Source organism: Fundulus heteroclitus, unplaced genomic scaffold (assembly GCF_011125445.2).
Source record: "Fundulus heteroclitus isolate FHET01 unplaced genomic scaffold, MU-UCD_Fhet_4.1 scaffold_60, whole genome shotgun sequence".
In the NCBI taxonomy this organism is placed as follows: domain Eukaryota; kingdom Metazoa; phylum Chordata; class Actinopteri; order Cyprinodontiformes; family Fundulidae; genus Fundulus; species Fundulus heteroclitus.
In genome coordinates this window covers 1,621,780-1,643,090 of record NW_023397033.1, presented here as the reverse complement: position 1 = coordinate 1,643,090, position 21,311 = coordinate 1,621,780, and the positions used below count along the sequence as shown (strand labels likewise).

At 42.8% G+C, this 21,311-nt stretch overlaps 1 protein-coding gene across 21 annotated transcripts in view; it reads right to left on the bottom strand.

Moving 5' to 3' along the window:
• The window catches only part of fat3a (FAT atypical cadherin 3a), a 359,084-nt gene that overhangs the window by 112,730 nt on the left and 225,043 nt on the right, over positions 1-21,311 (bottom strand). Inside the window, exon 15 of one of the 21 annotated variants that reach the window (XM_036133270.1) lies at positions 13,318-13,431. The exons of the other annotated variants lie outside the window; for them this stretch is intronic. Within the exon in view, the coding sequence (XP_035989163.1) occupies positions 13,409-13,431 (23 nt within the window). The 3' untranslated portion in view covers positions 13,318-13,408. Of the gene's footprint in view, positions 1-13,317; positions 13,432-21,311 lie in introns of those variants that run through there. 21 annotated transcript variants of the gene reach the window in all.

Below are 21,311 nucleotides of genomic sequence, written 5' to 3'. Positions count from 1 at the left end.
AACTATGTACACTGTAAAGAACAAGAGGACAAATAAAAATAATTGAAAGAAATTGAAGAAAATGAAATCAATGATACATTCTATATCATTGATTTCAATGATATAGAATGATTTTACATTTGTGAAAATCAAGTTTTCAACCAGAGTGTCGTCCTCTCTCTTTAACATCCATTACTCTTCCAGGACTTGCAGCTCAGTAGAACCCTCACTGGGGGACTTCCAGTGTCATGGCACAGTGAGCAAGACATGCCTGGTAACTGCTCCTCAATACTGAACAAAATAATCCACCAAATCTCATCAGAAATAAATACATTTGAGCAACAAATTTGAAGTTGGTGGTATGCTTAAATGACGGGAGAAAGACACAACATCTTTAAAAGCTAGCAATGTAGCAGAGCTAGCTGAACCTATCATCACGGCGATTGATCTACTCATTTAAATCCGAAATGAAAAAAGGACAAAGAAACTTTAAAGAAGGACATAGTTGCAATGCAGCAAAATCAGAGAGAGTTGACAGAGAGAGTGGAGAGTGCAGAGGACCATGCGGGGCATGTTGAGGACGTGACACTGGAGTTGACCAAAGTGCTGGCTGAGTGCATTAAACAACAGAGAACCAATCAAAAAAAAATTACGGACATTGAATCAAAATTCAGAAGAAACAACATTTGTCTCTTTGGGGTTAGGGAGGCACAAGAAAAAAAATCTGTGACACAGTTTGTTGCTGATTTTCTGCGGCTGGACTTAAAGATCCAGCGTACACATCGCGTCTCCACACACAGGCTTCGCCCCGGGGCTCCCCTGAGGCTGATTGTGGTTAATTTTCACAAATTCACTACAAAAGAATGGATTCTCAGAGAAGTTTGGAAAAAGGGACAGATCCAGCTCAACGGAAGAGTCATTTATTATGACCATAACTACACTACAGAGCTCATCCAAAGACGCAAAGAATACCAAGCGAATGAAAAAGCACTGAAAGAAAAAGGCCTATGCTTTCATACACTTTACACTAGCATGCGCATCCACTGGCAAGACAGCTTGGGATTCTACAGCAGGACTCGAGCTGTGGAAGAGGAGATACAAGGTGAAGGTTCCAGCCGCGAGCACAGAGGATACTGCATCATGACTCCTCCAGTGCCTGGAGTGGCAGAGGAATGAGCAATCTCGGGTTGAGCCGGCGCCAACTGCTGAGCAAAGAGCTAAAGAAAGGCTGAAGGAGTTTCAAAGAAGTGAGGATTAATGACGCTGGCATCAGGAGTTTCCCTTTTCCCCCTTGTCCTCACACATGACAGAAGATACACTTTATAAGGCTTTTTTAATTCAATCGACAGGAGGAGCGGTACTTGAAGACAATGGACGTCAAGATGTTGGACTATTAGGATGGAACTGATTTCACCAGCCTGCAAACCTTATACAGGGCCACTCCTACGGGAAGACAATTGCCCTAGACCTACCAGTGGGGTCAAGATGGGAAAGACTTTACTCCCATTGGATGGGAATCACAGGTATTTCTAGTATGTTTGCTGGTTCATTAGAGCTGTTCTTATTTTTTTGTTCTTCTGTGGGGTCTACTACTCGGGATATGAGGGCTATAGCTAAACTGAATTTTGTGTCAAAGAATGTTAATGGTCTGGGTAACTCAATTTAAAAACAGCTGACAAAATTAAACAGACTAAGAGCACAGGTTATATTTATTCAAGAAAATCATATAGCAAAAGTGGGACACAATGATGTAAAAAATTGGGTTATGCAAATTCCTTGTGCTGTTCATTTAAACATTGTAGGAGAAGAGGAGTGATAACCCTAATATAAAACACATTGTATTTGGATATGCTGGAGGAGTCCTGTGATAAAGAGGGCAGATTTGTGATGGTTAAAGGGAGGATTGACAATTCTATGGTCTCCTTGATTATAGTGAATGCATCTCCAGAGGAAAATAAAAAAAAATGTTTCAACTACTTTTTGATCAAATCTCTAGCTTAACTGAGGGAATTTGGGCAAGTGTTAAAAAAGTAACTGTAAAATCAAAGTCTCTTAATTCCCTCATGAAGGAGACAGACCTTGTGATGTCTGGCAAGAACTGCATCTTATGTAAAAAGAGTATACATATTACTCAGCAGCTCATAAGGTTCAATTAAATATATTTTTCCAACCTATTATAAAACTCTGTATGGCCAGTCAGAAACTATTCCAGAAAATGAAATTGAAGATTATTTATCACATTTAGATCTTCCCTTCATAGGAATCATTTAAAATGAATCTTTTAACCAAAACGATTACTAAAGAAGAACTTGATCAAGCTATTAGGCGATTAAAAAAATAACAAAAGTCCAGGGAGCAACTGCTACCGAACAAGTGAGTACAAGGTTTTTAAAGAGGACCTTGTCCCTTTATCATTGGACTCTTTTAACTGGACCCTTTGCAACATGCAAAAACCCTACCTTCCTGGCAGGATTCAAGACGAAAATAAGGAACATTGAGAGTCTTATCATCCAATCTCTGTCAGGTTTGTTTAACGATGAACTCAGAACACACACACAGGACAAAGTTTGAGAGGTTTATTGAAAGAAGTATGCTGGGTGATGAGTGATGAAGACCGGAGGTTCAGGACTGCAGAAAGTCAGGGATGTAGATGATGGCAGGAGCTGACGGCCCGGAGACAGAGAGTCCACACTTGCTAGGTGCTGCTCGGCTAGCAGGCCTCATAGCACTCAGGTTAGCAGTTCATTGGAGACACCAGGGCACAGAGCTGAGCTTCACCAGGGCGGCTAGTCAGGTTAGCAGAACTTGAGAGACACCAGGACACAGAGCTGAGCTTCTCCAGGGCAGCTAGTCAGGTTAGCAGAACTTGAGAGACACCAGGGCACAGAGCAGAACCTCTCCAGGAACAAACAGTGAACAAACAGTCTTTAGAGTGACTGGCAGGACTAACCTTAACAACAGGAGCAAAACAAAGCTTCCAAGGCAAAACGGGGACTGGCATGGAGAGGTGTGGAATGATGATGGACCAGCACTAAAGTGAGGCAGAGGGAGGTTTAAATAGAAAGACTAACAGGTGAAATGCATCTGACTGAATAATTACTAACAGGTGTGACTGACTGCAAGGACAGTGGAGTGAAGGCTGAGTGGAAGGGAAGGAGGAAACTAAAATTTAACAAATTAAAACCCAAACAAGGTGGAAAAACTGAGAATAATAGTAAACCAAAGCCGAATCAAAACTAAACCATGACATTACCCCCCCCCCCCCTCAAGGCCGGTCTCCGGACGGCCTAACAGATTAAACAACCACCAACCCAGGGTGGGTGGAGGGAGGTACGGATGGCGGGCTAGAGTCAAATCAAACTGATCGGACCAGGGTGGGTGGAGGGTGGTACGGATGGCGGGCTAAAAATCAAACAAAAAACTACCCACTCAGGGCGATCCAAGACAAAGTAGAAACGAAAGCGGACTAAAGGGGTTTCTAACAACCCCTGGTAGGCAAAAACAACGCGTCTTAACAGATGCTGACAAGCGAGCATCGCCACCAGGCTAACGGGCAAGACTAGACGCACAAATGCTAGAGGGAAGGAACGGGCGCACGACAGCGCCAAAGGGAAGGAACGGGCGCACGACAGCGCCAAAGGGAAGGAACGGGCGTACTTAACGCCAAGGGGAAGGAACGGGCGTACCCAGCGCCAAAGGGAAGGAACGGGCGTACACAGCGCCAAAGGGAAGGAACGGGCGCACAACAGCGCCAAAGGGAAGGAACGGGCACACGACAGCGCCAAAGGGAAGGAACGGGCGTACTTGACGGCAAGGGGAAGGAACGGGCGTACTTGACGCCAAGGGGAAGGAACGGGCGTACTTAACGCCAAGGGGAAGGAACGGACGCACAACAGCGCCAAAGGAAAAGAACGGGCGCACCACAGCGCCAAAGGAAAAGAATGGGCATACGACAACGCCAGAGGGAAGAACAGGCGTACGACAACGCCAGAGGGAAGAACAGGCGTACGACAACGACAGAGGGAAGAACAGGCGTACGACAACGCCAGAGGGAAGAACAGGCGCACGACAACGCCAGAGGGAAGAACAGGCATACGACAACGCCAGAGGGAAGAACAGGCGTACGACAACGTCAGAGGGAAGAACAGGCGTACGACAACGCCAAAGGGAAGGAACAGGCGTACTTAACGCCAAAGGGAAACCCGCCCGGGCGTGAGGAAAACGCCGGGGCTTGGGGAAGAGAACGTCGGGATGTGAGGAAAGCAGGAACATCTAAACGCCTAGGAACAAGAACAGAGGGCGTACTTACACGCCGGGGAACCGAGAACAGAGGGCGTCCTAACACGCCGGGGAACCAAGAGTCAGAGAGCGTCCTAACACGCCGGGGAACCGAGAACAAAGGGCGTCCTAACACGCCGGGGAACCAAGAGTCAGAGAGCATCCTAACACGCCGGGGAACCGAGAACAAAGGGCGTCCTAACACGCCGGGGAACCGAGAACAAAGGGCGTCCTAACACGCCGGGGAACCAAGAGTCAGAGAGCATCCTAACACGCCGGGGAACCGAGAACAAAGGGCGTCCTAACACGCCGGGGAACCGAGAACAAAGGGCGTCCAAACACGCCGGGGAACCGAGAACAAAGGGCATCCTAACACGCCAGGAAACAAAACTACCAGGAACTAAGGGCGTCTAAATTCCGGAGAATGGAGGGCGTCAAACACGCCAGGGGACTAAGAGCTAGGGGGCCAAAACAATACTAAGAAGCGCTGGAACCTAAAGAGCGCTGGGAAACTAAAGATCTAAACCAAAAACTAGAAATCCAGGCATGAACTAACCTATAGAACAAAACCAGAAGAACTAGGGTAGGGACAATAAAAGAAAAACCAAAGCAGAAAACTAGAAAATCAAAATAAAACTAAAAAAACTAGGAAAAAGAGCAAGACGTACAAGAGAAAAAAAAACTATAAAACTAATGCAAAAACCAAAACAAAGAAACTAGGACAGGAACGGGTAAACTATTGTAACACTAGATAACTAAAGCTAGAACAAAACTGAAGCTGAAAGACTAAGGTAAAAAACAATACTTAAGCAAAATTATGAGACTAAAGCTAAACTAGAAATTAAGGCAAAACAAGAAAACTAGAACATGAATAAGTAAACTAACGAGAAAACCAGAGAACTAAGGCTATAAATGAGGAAGCAAAGCAAAGCTTGGAAACTAAGGCAAAATCTAGAATCCTAAAACGGAGCAGGAAAAACAAAAGCAAAACAGAGACTAAGAACTCTAAGAAAACAAGAACCCCTAAATAACTCTAAAACCCCCAAAATCCTAAGTAAATCAAAAACTGAAATCGAGCCCAAAAAATAACAGAAGGAACTGGCCTTAAGGGCTCAGGCAAAAACGGCTGCTAAGCAAAAAGAAAAAGTCTTCGTGGAGGTCGTCCTAGACGAGGCAGGCGGCGGAGCAGCATCGCCCGACTAAACCCTCGAGGAGGGCGGCCCCGACCAGGCAAAGTCAAGCGGCCCGGAGACCGCGGTCGGCGGCTCCGGCCGAACAGGAAAGTCAGAGACGGGCGCCCTGGTGGACGGCCCCGACGAGGCAGAGTCGAGCGGCTCGAAGTCCGCAGTCTGCGGCTCCGGCCAAACAGAGAAGTCAGAGGCGGGCGCCGTGGTGGACGGCCCCGACGAGGCAGAGTCGAGCGGCTCGGAGTCCGCAATCTGCGGCTCTGGCCGAACAGATCAGTTGGAGGCGGTGCCAAGCTACAGGTCTCGGTGGAAACCGAGGCCAGAGGCGGGTCCTCCTGGACCTCCTCACGAGGCTTGGGTGGAGACAGGTCCTCCTGGACCTCCTCACGAGGCTTGGGTGGAGGCAGGTCCTCCTGGACCTCCTCACGAGGCTTGGGCGGAGGCAGGTCCTCCTGGACCTCCTCACGAGGCTTGGGCGGAGGCAGGTCCTCCTGGACCTCCTCACGAGGCTTGGGCGGAGGCAGGTCCTCCTGGACCTCCTCACGGGACTTGGGCAGAGGCAGGTCCTCCTGGACCTCCTCACGGGACTTGGGCGGAGGCAAAGTGGCTCCCTCAGAGGCCTCGGGCTGAGGCAAAGCGGCTACCTCGGAGGCCTCGGGCTGAGGCAAAGCGGCTCCCTCGGAGGCCTCGGGCTGAGGCAAAGCGGCTCCCTCGGAGGCCTCGGGCTGAGGCAAAGCGGCTCCCTCAGAGGCCTCGGGCTGAGGCAAAGCGGCTCCCTCGGAGGCCTCGGCCAGAGGCAAAACTACTCCCTCGGAGGCCTCGGCCAGAGGTGAAACTACTCCCTCGGAGACCTCGGCCTGAGGCAGGGCGGCTCCCTCGGAGGCCTCGGCCTGAGGCAGGGCGGCTCCCTCGGAGGCCTCGGGCTGATCCTTGTTGGCCGGCGGATCTATTCTCTTGGCGGCCGGCAGAACGGAGCTTTCGGCGGCCGGCAGAGCGGAGCTTTCGGCGGCCGGCAGAGCGGAGCTTTCGGCGGCAGGCAGAGCGGAGCTTTCGGCGGCCGGCAGAGCGGGGCTTTCGAGTGGAGGCGGAACCATCTCCTCGGCTACCTCGGGCGCTGCCGGGCTACAGGCTTCAGAGGGCGGGTCCTCCCGAACCCCCTCACGGGACTTGAGCGGCAGCGGGTCCTCGGAGGCCTTAACGCGTCGGAGTGCCCGGCGTCTTAGCCGGGAGGAGCCAGACGGGGAGACAGAGTCTGTCAGAGGGGTGGCTGCAGGCCCACGGGGAAGAAGGTCGTCCCGGTCTCCGTAATAAAAACTCCACAGCTGGTCCTCCTCGACGTGTGGGGCTCTGTTGGATGGAACATCGAGCTTTACTCGGGGGGCCAGCTGCGAGTCATAGAGGTGGTGACCTAGGCGATGAATGGATCTCCGGCTTCTCTTCTCGAGCTCTGGGGTAGCGGTGACAACACCCACGTAAAACACCTGGGGAGTGGAGTCAGCCTTGATCGGCGGCGCAGGGTCCCGGACAGAAGCCATCCTGGCATACCTCTCTCTCCTCAGGCGTTCGCACATGTCCAGGTAAGCGCGGATCTCCGGGGTGTCAGCCCCTGCAGGTAAGTCCCATGTGGTGTCTGAGTTCATCTTTGGCTGGTCCATACTGTCAGGTTTGTTTAACGATGAACTCAGAACACACACACAGGACAAAGTTTGAGAGGTTTATTGAAAGAAGTATGCTGGGTGATGAGTGATGAAGACCGGAGGTTCAGGACTGCAGAAAGTCAGGGATGTAGATGATGGCAGGAGCTGACGGCCCGGAGACAGAGAGTCCACACTTGCTAGGTGCTGCTCGGCTAGCAGGCCTCATAGCACTCAGGTTAGCAGTTCATTGGAGACACCAGGGCACAGAGCTGAGCTTCACCAGGGCGGCTAGTCAGGTTAGCAGAACTTGAGAGACACCAGGGCACAGAGCTGAGCTTCTCCAGGGCGGCTAGTCAGGTTAGCAGAACTTGAGAGACACCAGGGCACAGAGCAGAACCTCTCCAGGAACAAACAGTGAACGAACAGTCTTTAGAGTGACTGGCAGGACTAACCTTAACAACAGGAGCAAAACAAAGCTTCCAAGGCAAAACGGGGACTGGCATGGAGAGGTGTGGAATGATGATGGACCAGCACTAAAGTGAGGCAGAGGGAGGTTTAAATAGAAAGACTAACAGGTGAAATGCATCTGACTGAATAATTACTAACAGGTGTGACTGACTGCAAGGACAGTGGAGTGAAGGCTGAGTGGAAGGGAAGGAGGAAACTAAAATTTAACAAATTAAAACCCAAACAAGGTGGAAAAACTGAGAATAATAGTAAACCAAAGCCGAATCAAAACTAAACCATGACAATCTCCAATTTAAAAGTGGATTATACACTTCTAACATCACTAATTTCTAAACGACTGAATGTCTTTCTTCCATATCTGATTGATGACAACCAGACGGGGTTTATAAAGAGACGCCAAACGCAAGACAACATCTGATGCACACTGCACGTCATCAATGAAATAAATAAAAATAATATTCAAACAGCCTTAGTAAGCTAAGACGGCAAAAAGGCTTTTGATTGGGTTTCATGGAAATTCCTCTTTGCTGTTGCTCAAGCGCTGCCTGTACGTACTGTACATGTCAACCCTAAACAATGCTTTGGGAAAAAAACAGTACACAACCAGAACATGTGAACCCTATCACACTGGTTAAACAGTGACGCATTGGAATCCCAACAGTGGATTGAAATAATTTAGGAAATTTATTTGATGGAAACAATTACTTACCGCCTGAGGTTGAAAGCTGGTAAATTTGAGAAACAATCGTCAAAATGGATTGCATATAAAACTTTTCTATTTTTTATTTTTTGGTATAACCCCAAAGAATGTGTTCTGTTGTATATTCTTCTCAAAATATTGCAAAAATATAAATAAAGAGTAACAAAATAGTCTGTTTTCTGATTGAATTGTTTAATTTGTGATTGACATGACATTAAAGGCATACTATGCAACATTTTTCAGTTAATTAATGTGTTCCATACCGTTTTGGATGATTAAATGAGTCATTTCAGGTAGAACAAAGGTTTTCTCGGCCGCCCTGGTGGTCTGTGGGGGAAATACCGTACTTGCAATGGCGTACCGCGAGCGAGCTATTTTTAGAAACGTAACGTCACGATGACGTCACATCACGTGGTACGCAGTAGGGCAAACTCCGGAAACCCGCCGCTGTTTCGCTGTAAAAGAGACGTGCGTTACCCATGGTTTTACTCGGTAAACGGCTGCTTTTTCCAAATCTAAAACCATGGTTTTTAAACATTGTTGCTATGGAACGTTCAACAGCGACTCGAGGTATGCTGATCGGCCGCATATGAAGGATGTTTTCTTCAAGAGTGCCAAGGAGAAATGTGTGCGCTGGGTACACCGATGCGGTCGGCCTACATATGTAGCAAGCATTTTGTTGGAGGAAAGGGCCCAACCGAAGAACATCCTGACCCAATTCCAGCGACATCAAGTAGTGAACAGGTAAGAGTATTTTGGTGGCCGACATGTTAATAATGAAGCGCCTGCTACCATGACAGCATATAGGCTATCATGATAGCAGGCGCTAACTTGATACCCTGCTACCAGGATAGCTTACTCAAAAACATTTCAAATAAGACAAACATTAAACATATACCGATCCCTGGACGGTGATTACAAACAAAAAAACGGCCGATGACGCCATGACCGCCGCGCAGGAAAAAAAACCCAAAGCTTACCGTTCGATCAACTCGACTCGTTTTCCGGTCTTTTTAAGCCCTCGACACTCAAGCCATCGTTTGAGCTGAAGGTTGGTGTATTCTTCGACAGTGCGACCAGTAATCTGTGTGCCTGGGACATCGTCTTGCGAAAGTTTAACGGCTGTAAAGTCGGTCATATCGCTGTTTCTGTTGTGCGTGTAATAGCTGGTTGCTACGGGCGTTCTCTACCTGTATGCCCTACCTAAGCGGCAAAAGGGGCGTTGCTCTTGAGACGGTGACGTCACGTGCGCGGTATGATAAACAGACTATGGAGGCACAGAGTTTGACATAGTTAGATCGGACGAAATGACTGATTGGATAAACGTGTCAGCTAGAACACGTATGCATTATAGTCCTATCCACCAATGTGATGGACGAAAGACCGCTATGCTGTACACGCCCCTGAATGGGCGAAATACATCTGATCCCATAAAAGGTCTGAGTGAAGGACGATCAGGAGGCTCACTCTGAGTCTCACTCTTTCTCTCTGTCTCTCTCTCTGTCTTTCTCTCTCTCGGAAATCCAGAAATGATGTCCACGTTGCTGTGTAAAAGAACAGTACTGATCTGAAGCCTTTCTCTGCCTTTTTGATTAAATATAGTAAAATATAATTATGGTTTTATAAGTCTTTTTACTCCTACAGAAGTCTACAGTAGAAACACCACATTATTCAGTAAAAGAACCTGGGGTGACTGCAGCATGGTCAACAATGAGTAACAAATGGTGATTCCGCCCTGACTGAAGTGGTGTTTTGAATTTTGAGCTGCAGAGGAGATGACAACACAGCAGCAGCTGCGAAGAAAATAAGGTGAGATTTCATCCATCCATTCTCTTCCATTCTGGGTCCAGTCCTGGTGGGAGGCGTCCAGGAGGCATCCTAACCAGATGCCACCTCAACTGGCTGCTCCTCAACGTGGAAGAGCAGTGGCTCTACTCTGAGTCCTCCCCGGATGACTGAGCTCCGCACCCTATCTCTAAGGGAGAGCCCAGACACACTAGGGAGAAAACTCATTTCGGCTGCTTGTATCCGGGATCTCGTTCATTTGGTCATGACCCAAAGTTCATGACTATAGATGAGGGTAGGAACGTAGATCGACCGGTAAATCGAGAGCTTTGCCTTTTGGCCCAGCTCTCTCCCCACCACAATGGACCGGTACAGCGCCCGCTTCACAGCAGATGCCGCACCAATCTGCCTGTCGATATCCTGTTCCATAAGGTGTGATTTCCTTTTTCTTTTTTTTTTAATCTCTAGGACCTGTAATGTCAGATCCTATGTGAGCAGAGTTTTTTGTAACTTTTAAGGGCAGAGGAATGTTTCAGGATAATTGTTTGTCGATAGGTACTGTGTGATTTATGCGTGGCTATATAGGGTTTGTTATGTCCTGGAGGGCCGGCACCAAACTCTAAAAGACTATGTAGCCTAGAAATGCGGGTTCAGAGCCCCTTATTGCGCAAAGACGGGCATAAAAGTCTTTGTTTTCACGGGGTAAAAAAGCTGTCTTTTTGAAAAACGTGTGCATATGAAGCTGGCTTACGTTTGAAGTCCAAGGGTCGTCTTAAATAACCCTAAAAGCTCCCAGCCGCGGTCGGGTTTTTGGTTTCGATGGTTCCATAGTTTCGGCCGCACAACGGCTTTGGTTTAGAGTCCATTGACTCCTTAAGGGTCATAAAAGCTACCAGCCACATCGGAAATTGGGTTTAGATGGCTCCCTAGAAATCTAATAAAGATCGCTTAAGAGCTGCCTTTCTGATCAGAGACCATATGGATAAATTAAGAAAACTGGCCAAAAGAAAAGAAAAAATATATAATAATAATCATATATAATAATAATTTTATATATATATATATATATATATATATATATATATTTATATATATATATATATATATAAAATAAAAAAGGGGGAAAATACACATAAATTGAGAAACCGGAAACAGAACCAATGGGCATTGCACGGGGGAAGCGTTTCCTTGGGGACCGACCAGTGCGATTCCATTGTGGATAAACTGTGTTATGAACCACTAAAACCGACGCATAACTTTAAATGGTGACAAGGGTCCAGGTGTCTGCGAGACAAAGAGATGTACCCTTGCGGAGCTGAAGCGTAGAACCGTGTGTGGATGATGCAGTCGGGGTCGGTGGAGACTGCCCGCGCTTCCGTTTCAAGTAAGCTACACACCTAACCTATTGAAAAATATGTCTTTCGAAACTTTTCGTCTATTCACTTGTGTGATGTAATTCAGTTTAAACTAGAAATACCATTAGAAATACCATGGTCTCAGAAATGTTTATTTGTGTTGAGGTGACTGCAGCCCTTAACACAAATGCATTTTGCATACCTCAGATATGTGTAACTGTGTAACTAAAACTTTCAAAGAGGAAAAAGAGAGACTTTGATAACAGAGTTTGGCGTTCCACAGTACATGTCCGGTCCATATTAAATTGATCAACATGGATTGAATGAAATGATTGGAACTGAGGATAAGCTGTATATAAAGGTTTTTGGATTTTTCGTCTGAAACTTAATTATGGAGTACAGTAAATCAGAGGGGTTGGGGCTGTATTCAGGGTTACACTATTAAATTGCACTGAGCTTGTATTTGACAATGGATTCATGACAGCTGGAGAAACACCAGAGTAGAGGCTCTTTATATTGTGATTTTAGAATATTAATAGAATGGCAAACAGCATATGAGGAGAATGAGATATTATGTGCATAGCTTTTGTTTAATACATGTATAATGTAATGCAGGTAGAAGGTGTACTTTGGCTCTGATCAAAACTGTATAAAATTTAACTGGATATTATGTGTTTCTTTTTTTAAGGGAGATTTTTTACTAAGAATTTTACTGTTTCAAAGAGAGTAATTTTGACGAGCCTCAAGATATAGAAGGGCCACATTAAGCACGTCATCTATTGCACAATCAGTTTATGTTGTCTTGTTGCCTGGGCTGAGGCGAACCTCGGAAGGACAGTTGGCCTGAACAGAGACAAAAAGATATGATAAAACAAATCTGACCAGAAGTTAAACCCAGGGAGAGATTGCTCGGCTGGCTTGGTGTGTTCTGGCCTTGATGGGCTGGAGATTTTCGGATGATGTCCACAGGAATGGTGAAAGGGAATTCCTAATAATTATTGAAGGACACCAAGTGTCTGCGATAAGATAAGTTAAATGTAGCCTGGACACCTAGATTGTAAATACATAAAAAGGCTTACTCCTTGCAGCATCTTGTGTTTTTTTTATAGATTTGTAATCTCTTAAGCATTATGGTTAAAGAATGTTCTTGGACGGAGTTTCTGGTCCTGGGGAAATTATGGGAGCTTTAGATCTTTAGGGTTAAAATTCTGTGTTTTTTTTTTCTTTGTCTGTGTAGCTGGTTATCGATGTGCTGAAATTGCGGTGTAAAACTATAATCATTGCAAAAACCACTAGAAGTTCATAAACTTAAAGAGAAAATCATGGTTAGTGCTGATAAATAATTGTAAGTCAAGTAACTTTAAAAGTTTCACCCTAGACCAACTGAGATTTGGAATGTTGTATATATTTAAAAGCATTAATAACTGAATTTGCATGGTCAAAGAATATGTAACGAATGGAACGGGTAGACCCAGTATTCAGGCCAGACAAGAAAGTAGGTAAAAGAAGGTTTATTGACTGGTAGTGAATTGTGACCAGGATGACAAGCAGGCAGAGATATGAAAAATAAGCAAGGCTAGACAGAGCTCGTGGATGATAAACAGCCCTTAGTCCAAGCCGGGTACTCAGAAATGCAGGAAAGTCCAGAAACAGAGTCCGAGCGCAGAGGTAGGAAACGGAATCAGGTTCGGTACCCAACAGGCTGGATGAGGACTGCCAGTCTCGGTAATCCAAGAACAGACTAGGACTGGTGCACAGGTTAGCAGGCAGAATCAGACAGGCATAAAGGATTACAGGGATCAGGCTGGCTTAGATGTCACGAGGCAAATCAGGTCAGGATCAACAGCTAATCAGAATATACTGGATACAACTCACCGATAAGCTCGCAAAGATGATCTGGCACTGATGTCTGGTCCGAAGGCTGTTAATATAGTGGTGGGAACAGGTGGAACTGGTGAAAGATGATTGCAGAAAGGGTGGGGCTGGGCAGGTGTGTGGAGTGAGTAATCAGACCAGGCATCAGTGCCGAGGTCCTAGCAGAACTCAAAAAGCAAGACAGAGACAGAACATAAACAATAACAGAAAATTAAAGAGGAAAGAACCCAAAACAGTAAACTAAACAGTGGCAGAAACACAAACTATTACAGAATACTTAATAAAGGGCTGAATTGCAAGGTTAAACCAGTTATGAAGCATTAATTGTTGAAGTGGCAGATCAGTGAGATTTTTCTCACAGATGATGTCCACATAGCTATTCATTACTTCTGATAATTTTTTATCGGTCTCCTACCCGCATCTTTCGTTTTTTGCATTCGCAAAATCCATGGAATCAAAACGATCTCGCTAGGCGGACTTTCCCAGTGACGTCATACCATGAGTCGCAAACCTGGAAGCCGGCACCCGCTACACTGTCTGAGTACTACATCGATAACGTTGTTTTGCTTTCACGGCCTTTTTACAAGATGCCTCGTCGTTGTGTCTATGTACTGATCCCATGAAGATGGAAGATTGCATGAGTGGCCAAAAGACACATTTAGAGCCCATTTGTGGATCATCATTTTAAAGACGACTGCCACGGTGCTCCGGGGGAGAGGGTCTTTGGCTCTTCACAACCGCTGCTCTTCTTCTTTAGATTTCAACGGCAGCTTGCATCCATTATTTTTGCACTACTGCCATCTATTGGATCTTAATATCTATTCCTCAAATTCTCTGATCCCTTCTATTTTTTTAAATCGAAGAATCTTCTTTTTCCCCTAAATACTATTTAGCTTATAAACCACATTCTCAAATTTAAATTCCCATTAAAACCTATTTCCTTTTTTAACAATCTTTGATTTACATATCTTCTACAATTAATAAAAACATGTTCTATTTTTTCTACATCATGACACCAACTACAAAAACCAGTAAGATGTTTCCCTATTTTTATGGAGGACCAATCCTGCCATAATTAAAAATACACACATAAATAAATGAAGGACTTAATAATATAAAATGGCTTGAGAAAAGTGTCTAATAATATTAATTTGTGTGCCATTTAATGTGACAAAATAATAAAAATAAGATATTTCTTCAACAATTCATCAATTATTCATCAAAAAATATATATTTTAACTTACACTTTTATTTTTACTTTTCTTCTTGCTTTTATGCTGACTTATTTTTAACCCTTGTATTTCTGAAACAATCATTTATTTATGCCTCTAACATTTCTAGCTGTTTTTTTACCCAAAGGATTTACACCTGCCCTTTTATTTCCTTTTCCCCTTTTTCCACTTCGTGTATTTCTAGTTCTTGTATTTAAAGCAACATTTTTAAAGCATGTTTTTACTCCACCATAAATATTTCTTTCTATTTTATTTTAAACTTATATTTCTGAAACATATATTTATTTCTGCCTCTAACTTTTCTAGCTGTTTTTTTACCCAAAGGATTTACGCCTGCCCTTTTATTTCCTTTTCCCCTTTTTCCACTTTGTGTATTTCTACTTCATGTTTTTAAAGCAACATTTCTAAAGCATGTTTTCCTCCACCATAAATATTTCTTTCTAATTTATTTTAAACTTATATTTCTGAAACAATCATTTATTTCTGCCTCTAACTTTTCTAACTGTTTTTTTACCAACCCAATTTTTGCCTGCCCTTTTTATTTCCTTCTCCCTTTTTTCCACTTCTTGTATTTCTACTTGGTGTTTTTTTACTTCCTCTTTTTCCACTTTGTTTATTTCTACTTTGCGTTTTACTTCCTCTTTTTCCACTTTGTGTATTTCTACTTCGTGTTTTTTTACTTCTTCTTTTTCCACTTTGTGTATTTCCACTTCATGTATTTCTACTTGGTGTTTTTTTACCTCCTCTTTTTCCACTTCGTGTATTTGTGCTTCGTGTTTTATTACTTCCTCTTTTTCCACTTGGTCTGACTGCAGCTGTTAATGTTAATACGATGGCAGGGAGGGAGGGGGGAGAGGGGGGCGGTGTCACCGGCAAAGCTTCACAACTATTGGCTAAGGCCTGCCTCCCCGGAAACGAGCCTGCATCAGCTGGCCGCTTTCCCAGAATGCACCGCGGCCGCAGCTTGCTTATGGACAGCGCTAACAGAGATCACAGTGGTAAGTTAAAAAATACCTTTTCTGCTGCTGTTGTTCTTTAAAAGTACGTTTGAGGCAACAACATTATATTTTTAAGCTTCCCTATATGGCCTGTTTACAGAGTTAGTGTGTAATTTAAAAAGAACAAGTCCGACATGAGTGGACCACAGTGATCCGCAGATTCATTCGGGAGCGTCAGAAAGCTATGGTGCGTTCAGGAGCATGGGACATTTCATATTTACAAGGAAAGAGGCATAAAACGGAACAGAACTTCACTCATACAATATTTTGTCTATCCAGAAACAGTGTGGGCTTTCTTACAATACTGAATGCTCTATAATTGTATTTCGGTTATTTTTTTATTATGCACACCTGCTAGCTTTTTATTCTGAAACTTCTAATGTCCCATGCTCCTGAATGCACCATAGCTTTCTGAATGCGCTGTGCTGTGTAGATAGATTCACGTCTGATCTTCCGCTTAAGACAAAGCTTTGCAGTTTCAAAACTCATGTCGGCTCTCACGGATTACTGTTGTGTGAATGACAAGAGACCACAACAAATAAATCAGCCATTCCTCTAGGGAACGCAAAAGTATTCTGAGGTAACGCAAAAAAATATATATTTTCCCCATGTCCCCTAAAGGGCTCTGTATACACTTCCCTCGGCCTTGTCGTGTGTCAAGTGCTGCTGGTTCTGATGCCGTTTTTTGTTGTTTTAATTCGGCAAAGCGTTCATTTGTTTTGTGTTTATCTCACTGACTTGAGTTGCTTTGCTAGCCCAACTGTGCCAACTGGTAGTCATTTTAAGATTAACATGCCTATTTCCTACTTTTATCTTAAAAAAAACCCATTGAGGATGGTATTGAACAAGTGATAAGGTTGAAATTGTGACCATTTCTCTATAACTCATGGGAAAACGAAAACACAATTTTAACATAACATTGCAGGGTTAGGGTACTTTGTTGTACCTACTGACCACAGCATTGATCATTAAGATAGGAAAAGTCATTTCTGTCTGCCCACTTTTACAGTGATCAATCTATAAATTATGTGCAGTTAGTTCAGTTCATTCTCTTAGTGAAATGGCAAAATTAATCAATACATCTTACAATGAGAATCTGTACATTATAAAAACACCAGAGAAGAGAAGCCATTTGTTACATTTGCTATACTTGACTAGTTTTACAGGACTATACATTTTACTTTTTCTTTCTTGAGAACTATATTAATTTACATGTTAACCAGGTATAGTTTTATGATATGAAAAGGTGAGAAATTAAAAACCAATTATGGTAACATTTGGCATTTTTTATTTACAGGAAGAAACACCAACAAAACATGTGAGGATAAGGAGAGTGCTGGTGACCCTCTTCTGGCTGGCGGCGGTGCATCCTATAGGGAAACAGCCGACATCTTTGTGATGCCCTTGTGTGCCAGGTGGTGCACAGAGTCATGAACTCCTTGATGGGGATCATTAAAAAAAAAATTTCTTCCCAAAAAGACAAGATTTGGAGGGAGTGGGTGCTGGTTTTGCCCGCCTTTCCGGGATCGAGGCCCTCAAAGGAGCAGTCGGTGCCATTGGTGGGTGACGTGCGAATTGTTCCACCTGCAGAGCCACAAAAGAAATGTTATTTAAACAGAAAACTCTTCCCTTCAATCATCCTGCAGGGTGTGTGTGACGCACGGGGAAAGATTTTGAATGTTTACATCGACAATGTAGGCTTTGTCCATCACTCACTGGTACTGTGGCGCTCTCCGTTGTATAAAAATGCTTTATACCCACCTAAGGGATTTTTTTTTCTACACTGCAATGGTGCGTTCCCATGCCTCCTGGACCCAATCACCTCCCTGACGCCCTATCGCCCGCCAGTTGCCATTAAGATCTCTTACCTTCTTGTCCTTAAATAGAGCCAACAATGACACAAAATTGATACATAGATTATATTAATTGGATAGAACATTAAGACATATCAGCATATTACCTAAATTACAAGTTATTTTATATTTGGTACAGTCCAAGTGGAGGCACGCCACTACAGGCACCACGCCAAGGCAAGAAACATCACTGAGCGTGCCTTTGGTGCTATAAAGACGTGGTGGCGTTCCATTTTCTTTAGGGCGCTGGAGGTCCGCCCGACATTTGCCCCAAAAGTAATTTGCTGCCTGCTGCATCCTCCACAATATTAGTATAGAGGCAGGGGACCAGCTGGATGTGGAGGAGGAGGAGGTTGACCCAGAAGAGGACGGCATCCGGCGGCTGAAGACAGCAAGCTGTCTGGAAGCTGCCTCCAAACCAGACTGGCAGCCCGGCAGAGCTGGCTGCATGTTTAAGTGAACAAGCCTACATGTGACCTAACCTAGATCAGTTGTAGTTATGTACACATGCTGCTTCATTTAATTTTTTTTCCACTACCTGTAAAACAAATTAAATCAGTAAATTAATTTCCATTCCTGTTATTTATCAATTATATGTTTGTGGGTGTTCTCTTTGTCCATGGTGTTTATAAAAGTTAATTATTTGTTTTAAATCTTATGTTAATTGTTCTGAACATGTTACATCTTGACTCTGTTCCAAAGTAAAATCATTTGTATAAAATAAATGTCTTTTTACACTGTTACAATTGTTTTCTTTCCCCTCTCAATTCTCTGTGTCCTTGCTCAAAAGAAACTCACTTAGATAAGAAAAACATTTATAGATTTTATTTAAAACTTGTCAAGTTTTTCTAAAAGGGACAAATATTTATTGGCCCTTTTGGTAGCCAAAATCACACAAAATCACTAGTTGAATAGAAAACAAGTTTAGTGTCACAAGAGCTGAACATAAACATTTAGGCAGACATAAATAAAAATTACTTACTGCCATTCGGTTTTGGAGGAGTTCCTCCTGCCTGTAAATAGGCCCTCATTGGGAATACGCCAGTTGATGAGGGCCTGGGTTCCTTCTGTGGTCCCTGTTTAAAATATAAATGTCAATTATGTAATACTTCATAATAAAAGATGAACAGACAACAGAACCCACGTTAAACCTAAAAGCTAGGCAATATTACGACTGCTTCTGCTATGTGTAACTAACATGACACTCGCAGACCGAACATATTTTGTAACCTATATAATATTTGATAACTAACTGCTTCTGCTTATGCGTTTTGTCCTTAATGCTGCTGTCGTCCTTGGGAGACATAATTTATTCCAGCAAGTATTGAGTTAATAAAGCAACTCAAGTCAGTGAGATAAACACAAAACAAATGAACGTTTTGCCGAATTAAAACAACAAAAAACGGCATCAGAACCAGCAGCACTTGACACACGACAAGGCCGAGGGAAGTGTATACAGAGCCCTTTAGGGGACATGGGGAAAATATATATTTTTTTGCGTTACCTCAGAATACTTTTGCGTTCCCTAGAGGAATGGCTGATTTATTTGTTGTGGTCTCTTGTCATTCACACAACAGTAATCCGTGAGAGCCGACATGAGTTTTGAAACTGCAAAGCTTTGTCTTAAGCGGAAGATCAGACGTGAATCTATCTACACAGCACAGCGCATTCAGAAAGCTATGGTGCATTCAGGAGCATGGGACATTAGAAGTTTCAGAATAAAAAGCTAGCAGGTGTGCATAATAAAAAAATAACCGAAATACAATTATAGAGCATTCAGTATTGTAAGAAAGCCCACACTGTTTCTGGATAGACAAAATATTGTATGAGTGAAGTTCTGTTCCGTTTTATGCCTCTTTCCTTGTAAATATGAAATGTCCCATGCTCCTGAACGCACCATAGCTTTCTGACGCTCCCGAATGAATCTGCGGATCACTGTGGTCCACTCATGTCGGACTTGTTCTTTTTAAATTACACACTAACTCTGTAAACAGGCCATATAGGGAAGCTTAAAAGTATAATGTTGTTGCCTCAAACGTACTTTTAAAGAACAACAGCAGCAGAAAAGGTATTTTTTAACTTACCACTGTGATCTCTGTTAGCGCTGTCCATAAGCAAGCTGCGGCTGCGGTGCATTCTGGGAAAGCGGCCAGCTGATGCAGGCTCGTTTCCGGGGAGGCAGGCCTTAGCCAATAGTTGTGAAGCTTTGCCGGTGACACCGCCCCCCTCTCCCCCCTCCCTCCCTGCCATCGTATTAACATTAACAGCTGCAGTCAGACCAAGTGGAAAAAGAGGAAGTAATAAAACACGAAGCACAAATACACGAAGTGGAAAAAGAGGAGGTAAAAAAACACCAAGTAGAAATACATGAAGTGGAAATACACAAAGTGGAAAAAGAAGAAGTAAAAAAACACGAAGTAGAAATACACAAAGTGGAAAAAGAGGAAGTAAAACGCAAAGTAGAAATAAACAAAGTGGAAAAAGAGGAAGTAAAAAAACACCAAGTAGAAATACAAGAAGTGGAAAAAAGGGAGAAGGAAATAAAAAGGGCAGGCAAAAATTGGGTTGGTAAAAAAACAGTTAGAAAAGTTAGAGGCAGAAATAAATGATTGTTTCAGAAATATAAGTTTAAAATAAATTAGAAAGAAATATTTATGGTGGAGGAAAAACATGCTTTAGAAATGTTGCTTTAAAAACATGAAGTAGAAATACACAAAGTGGAAAAAGGGGAAAAGGAAATAAAAGGGCAGGCGTAAATCCTTTGGGTAAAAAAACAGCTAGAAAAATTAGAGGCAGAAATAAATATATGTTTCAGAAATATAAGTTTAAAATAAAATAGAAAGAAATATTTATGGTGGAGTAAAAACATGCTTTAAAAATGTTGCTTTAAATACAAGAACTAGAAATACACGAAGTGGAAAAAGGGGAAAAGGAAATAAAAGGGCAGGTGTAAATCCTTTGGGTAAAAAAACAGCTAGAAATGTTAGAGGCAGAAATAAATGATTGTTTCAGAAATACAAGGGTTAAAAATAAGTCAGCATAAAAGCAAGAAGAAAAGTAAAAATAAAAGTGTAAGTTAAAATATATATTTTTTGATGAATAATTGATGAATTGTTGAAGAAATATCTTATTTTTATTATTTTGTCACATTAAATGGCACACAAATTAATATTATTAGACACTTTTCTTAAGCCATTTTATATTATTAAGTCCTTCATTTATTTCTGTGTGTATTTTTAATTATGGCAGGATTGGTCCTCCATATATTTTAGAAAGAGTTCCATTTAAAAAAAACTGTGACTGGTTCTTATTCTATTTATAATTATTTCCTCCCTCCTGTTTATTCCTCTAATCCTTACTACAGCAACTGTATTTTGTATCCTATATAAGTGCCTTCCATTTATTTCATTATCCCACCTACTTTTCCATATCTTCTTGCTTTCTCTATAAACTATACTTTTGCCTTCAGATTTGAATAACTTTACTGGCATATCAATATATTCTTTTTTAATAGCCTCCCTAGCCAACCTATGTGCTCTTTCATTACCCAAAATACCTACATGAGAAGGAGTCCAAAATAATATTACATTTTTATTTTGTTCACATATTCTATGAACAGCCATAACCTCATAATATATTTTGATGATTATTTGTACATCCCTTTTGAATTCTCATACAGATAATCACTACAAATTATTTTATTTATATTAGTATCCTCCACCCATTCTCAAGCTAATAATATAGCACATAATTCTACTGCATATATACTGAGATAATTAGATGTTCTTTTTGAAATAATCTTTGTCAGGAATCCAAACTGTTTTACTAGTTGCTTCACTCTTTGTCTTTTTATTTTCATGTATCTATGTCTACATGTGTTGTCTTTGACTTTCCTGTATATGTTTATTCACTTGTGTGTAAATGCACCTCAGCAATAAAAAAAAATTATGAGAAATTTTACTCA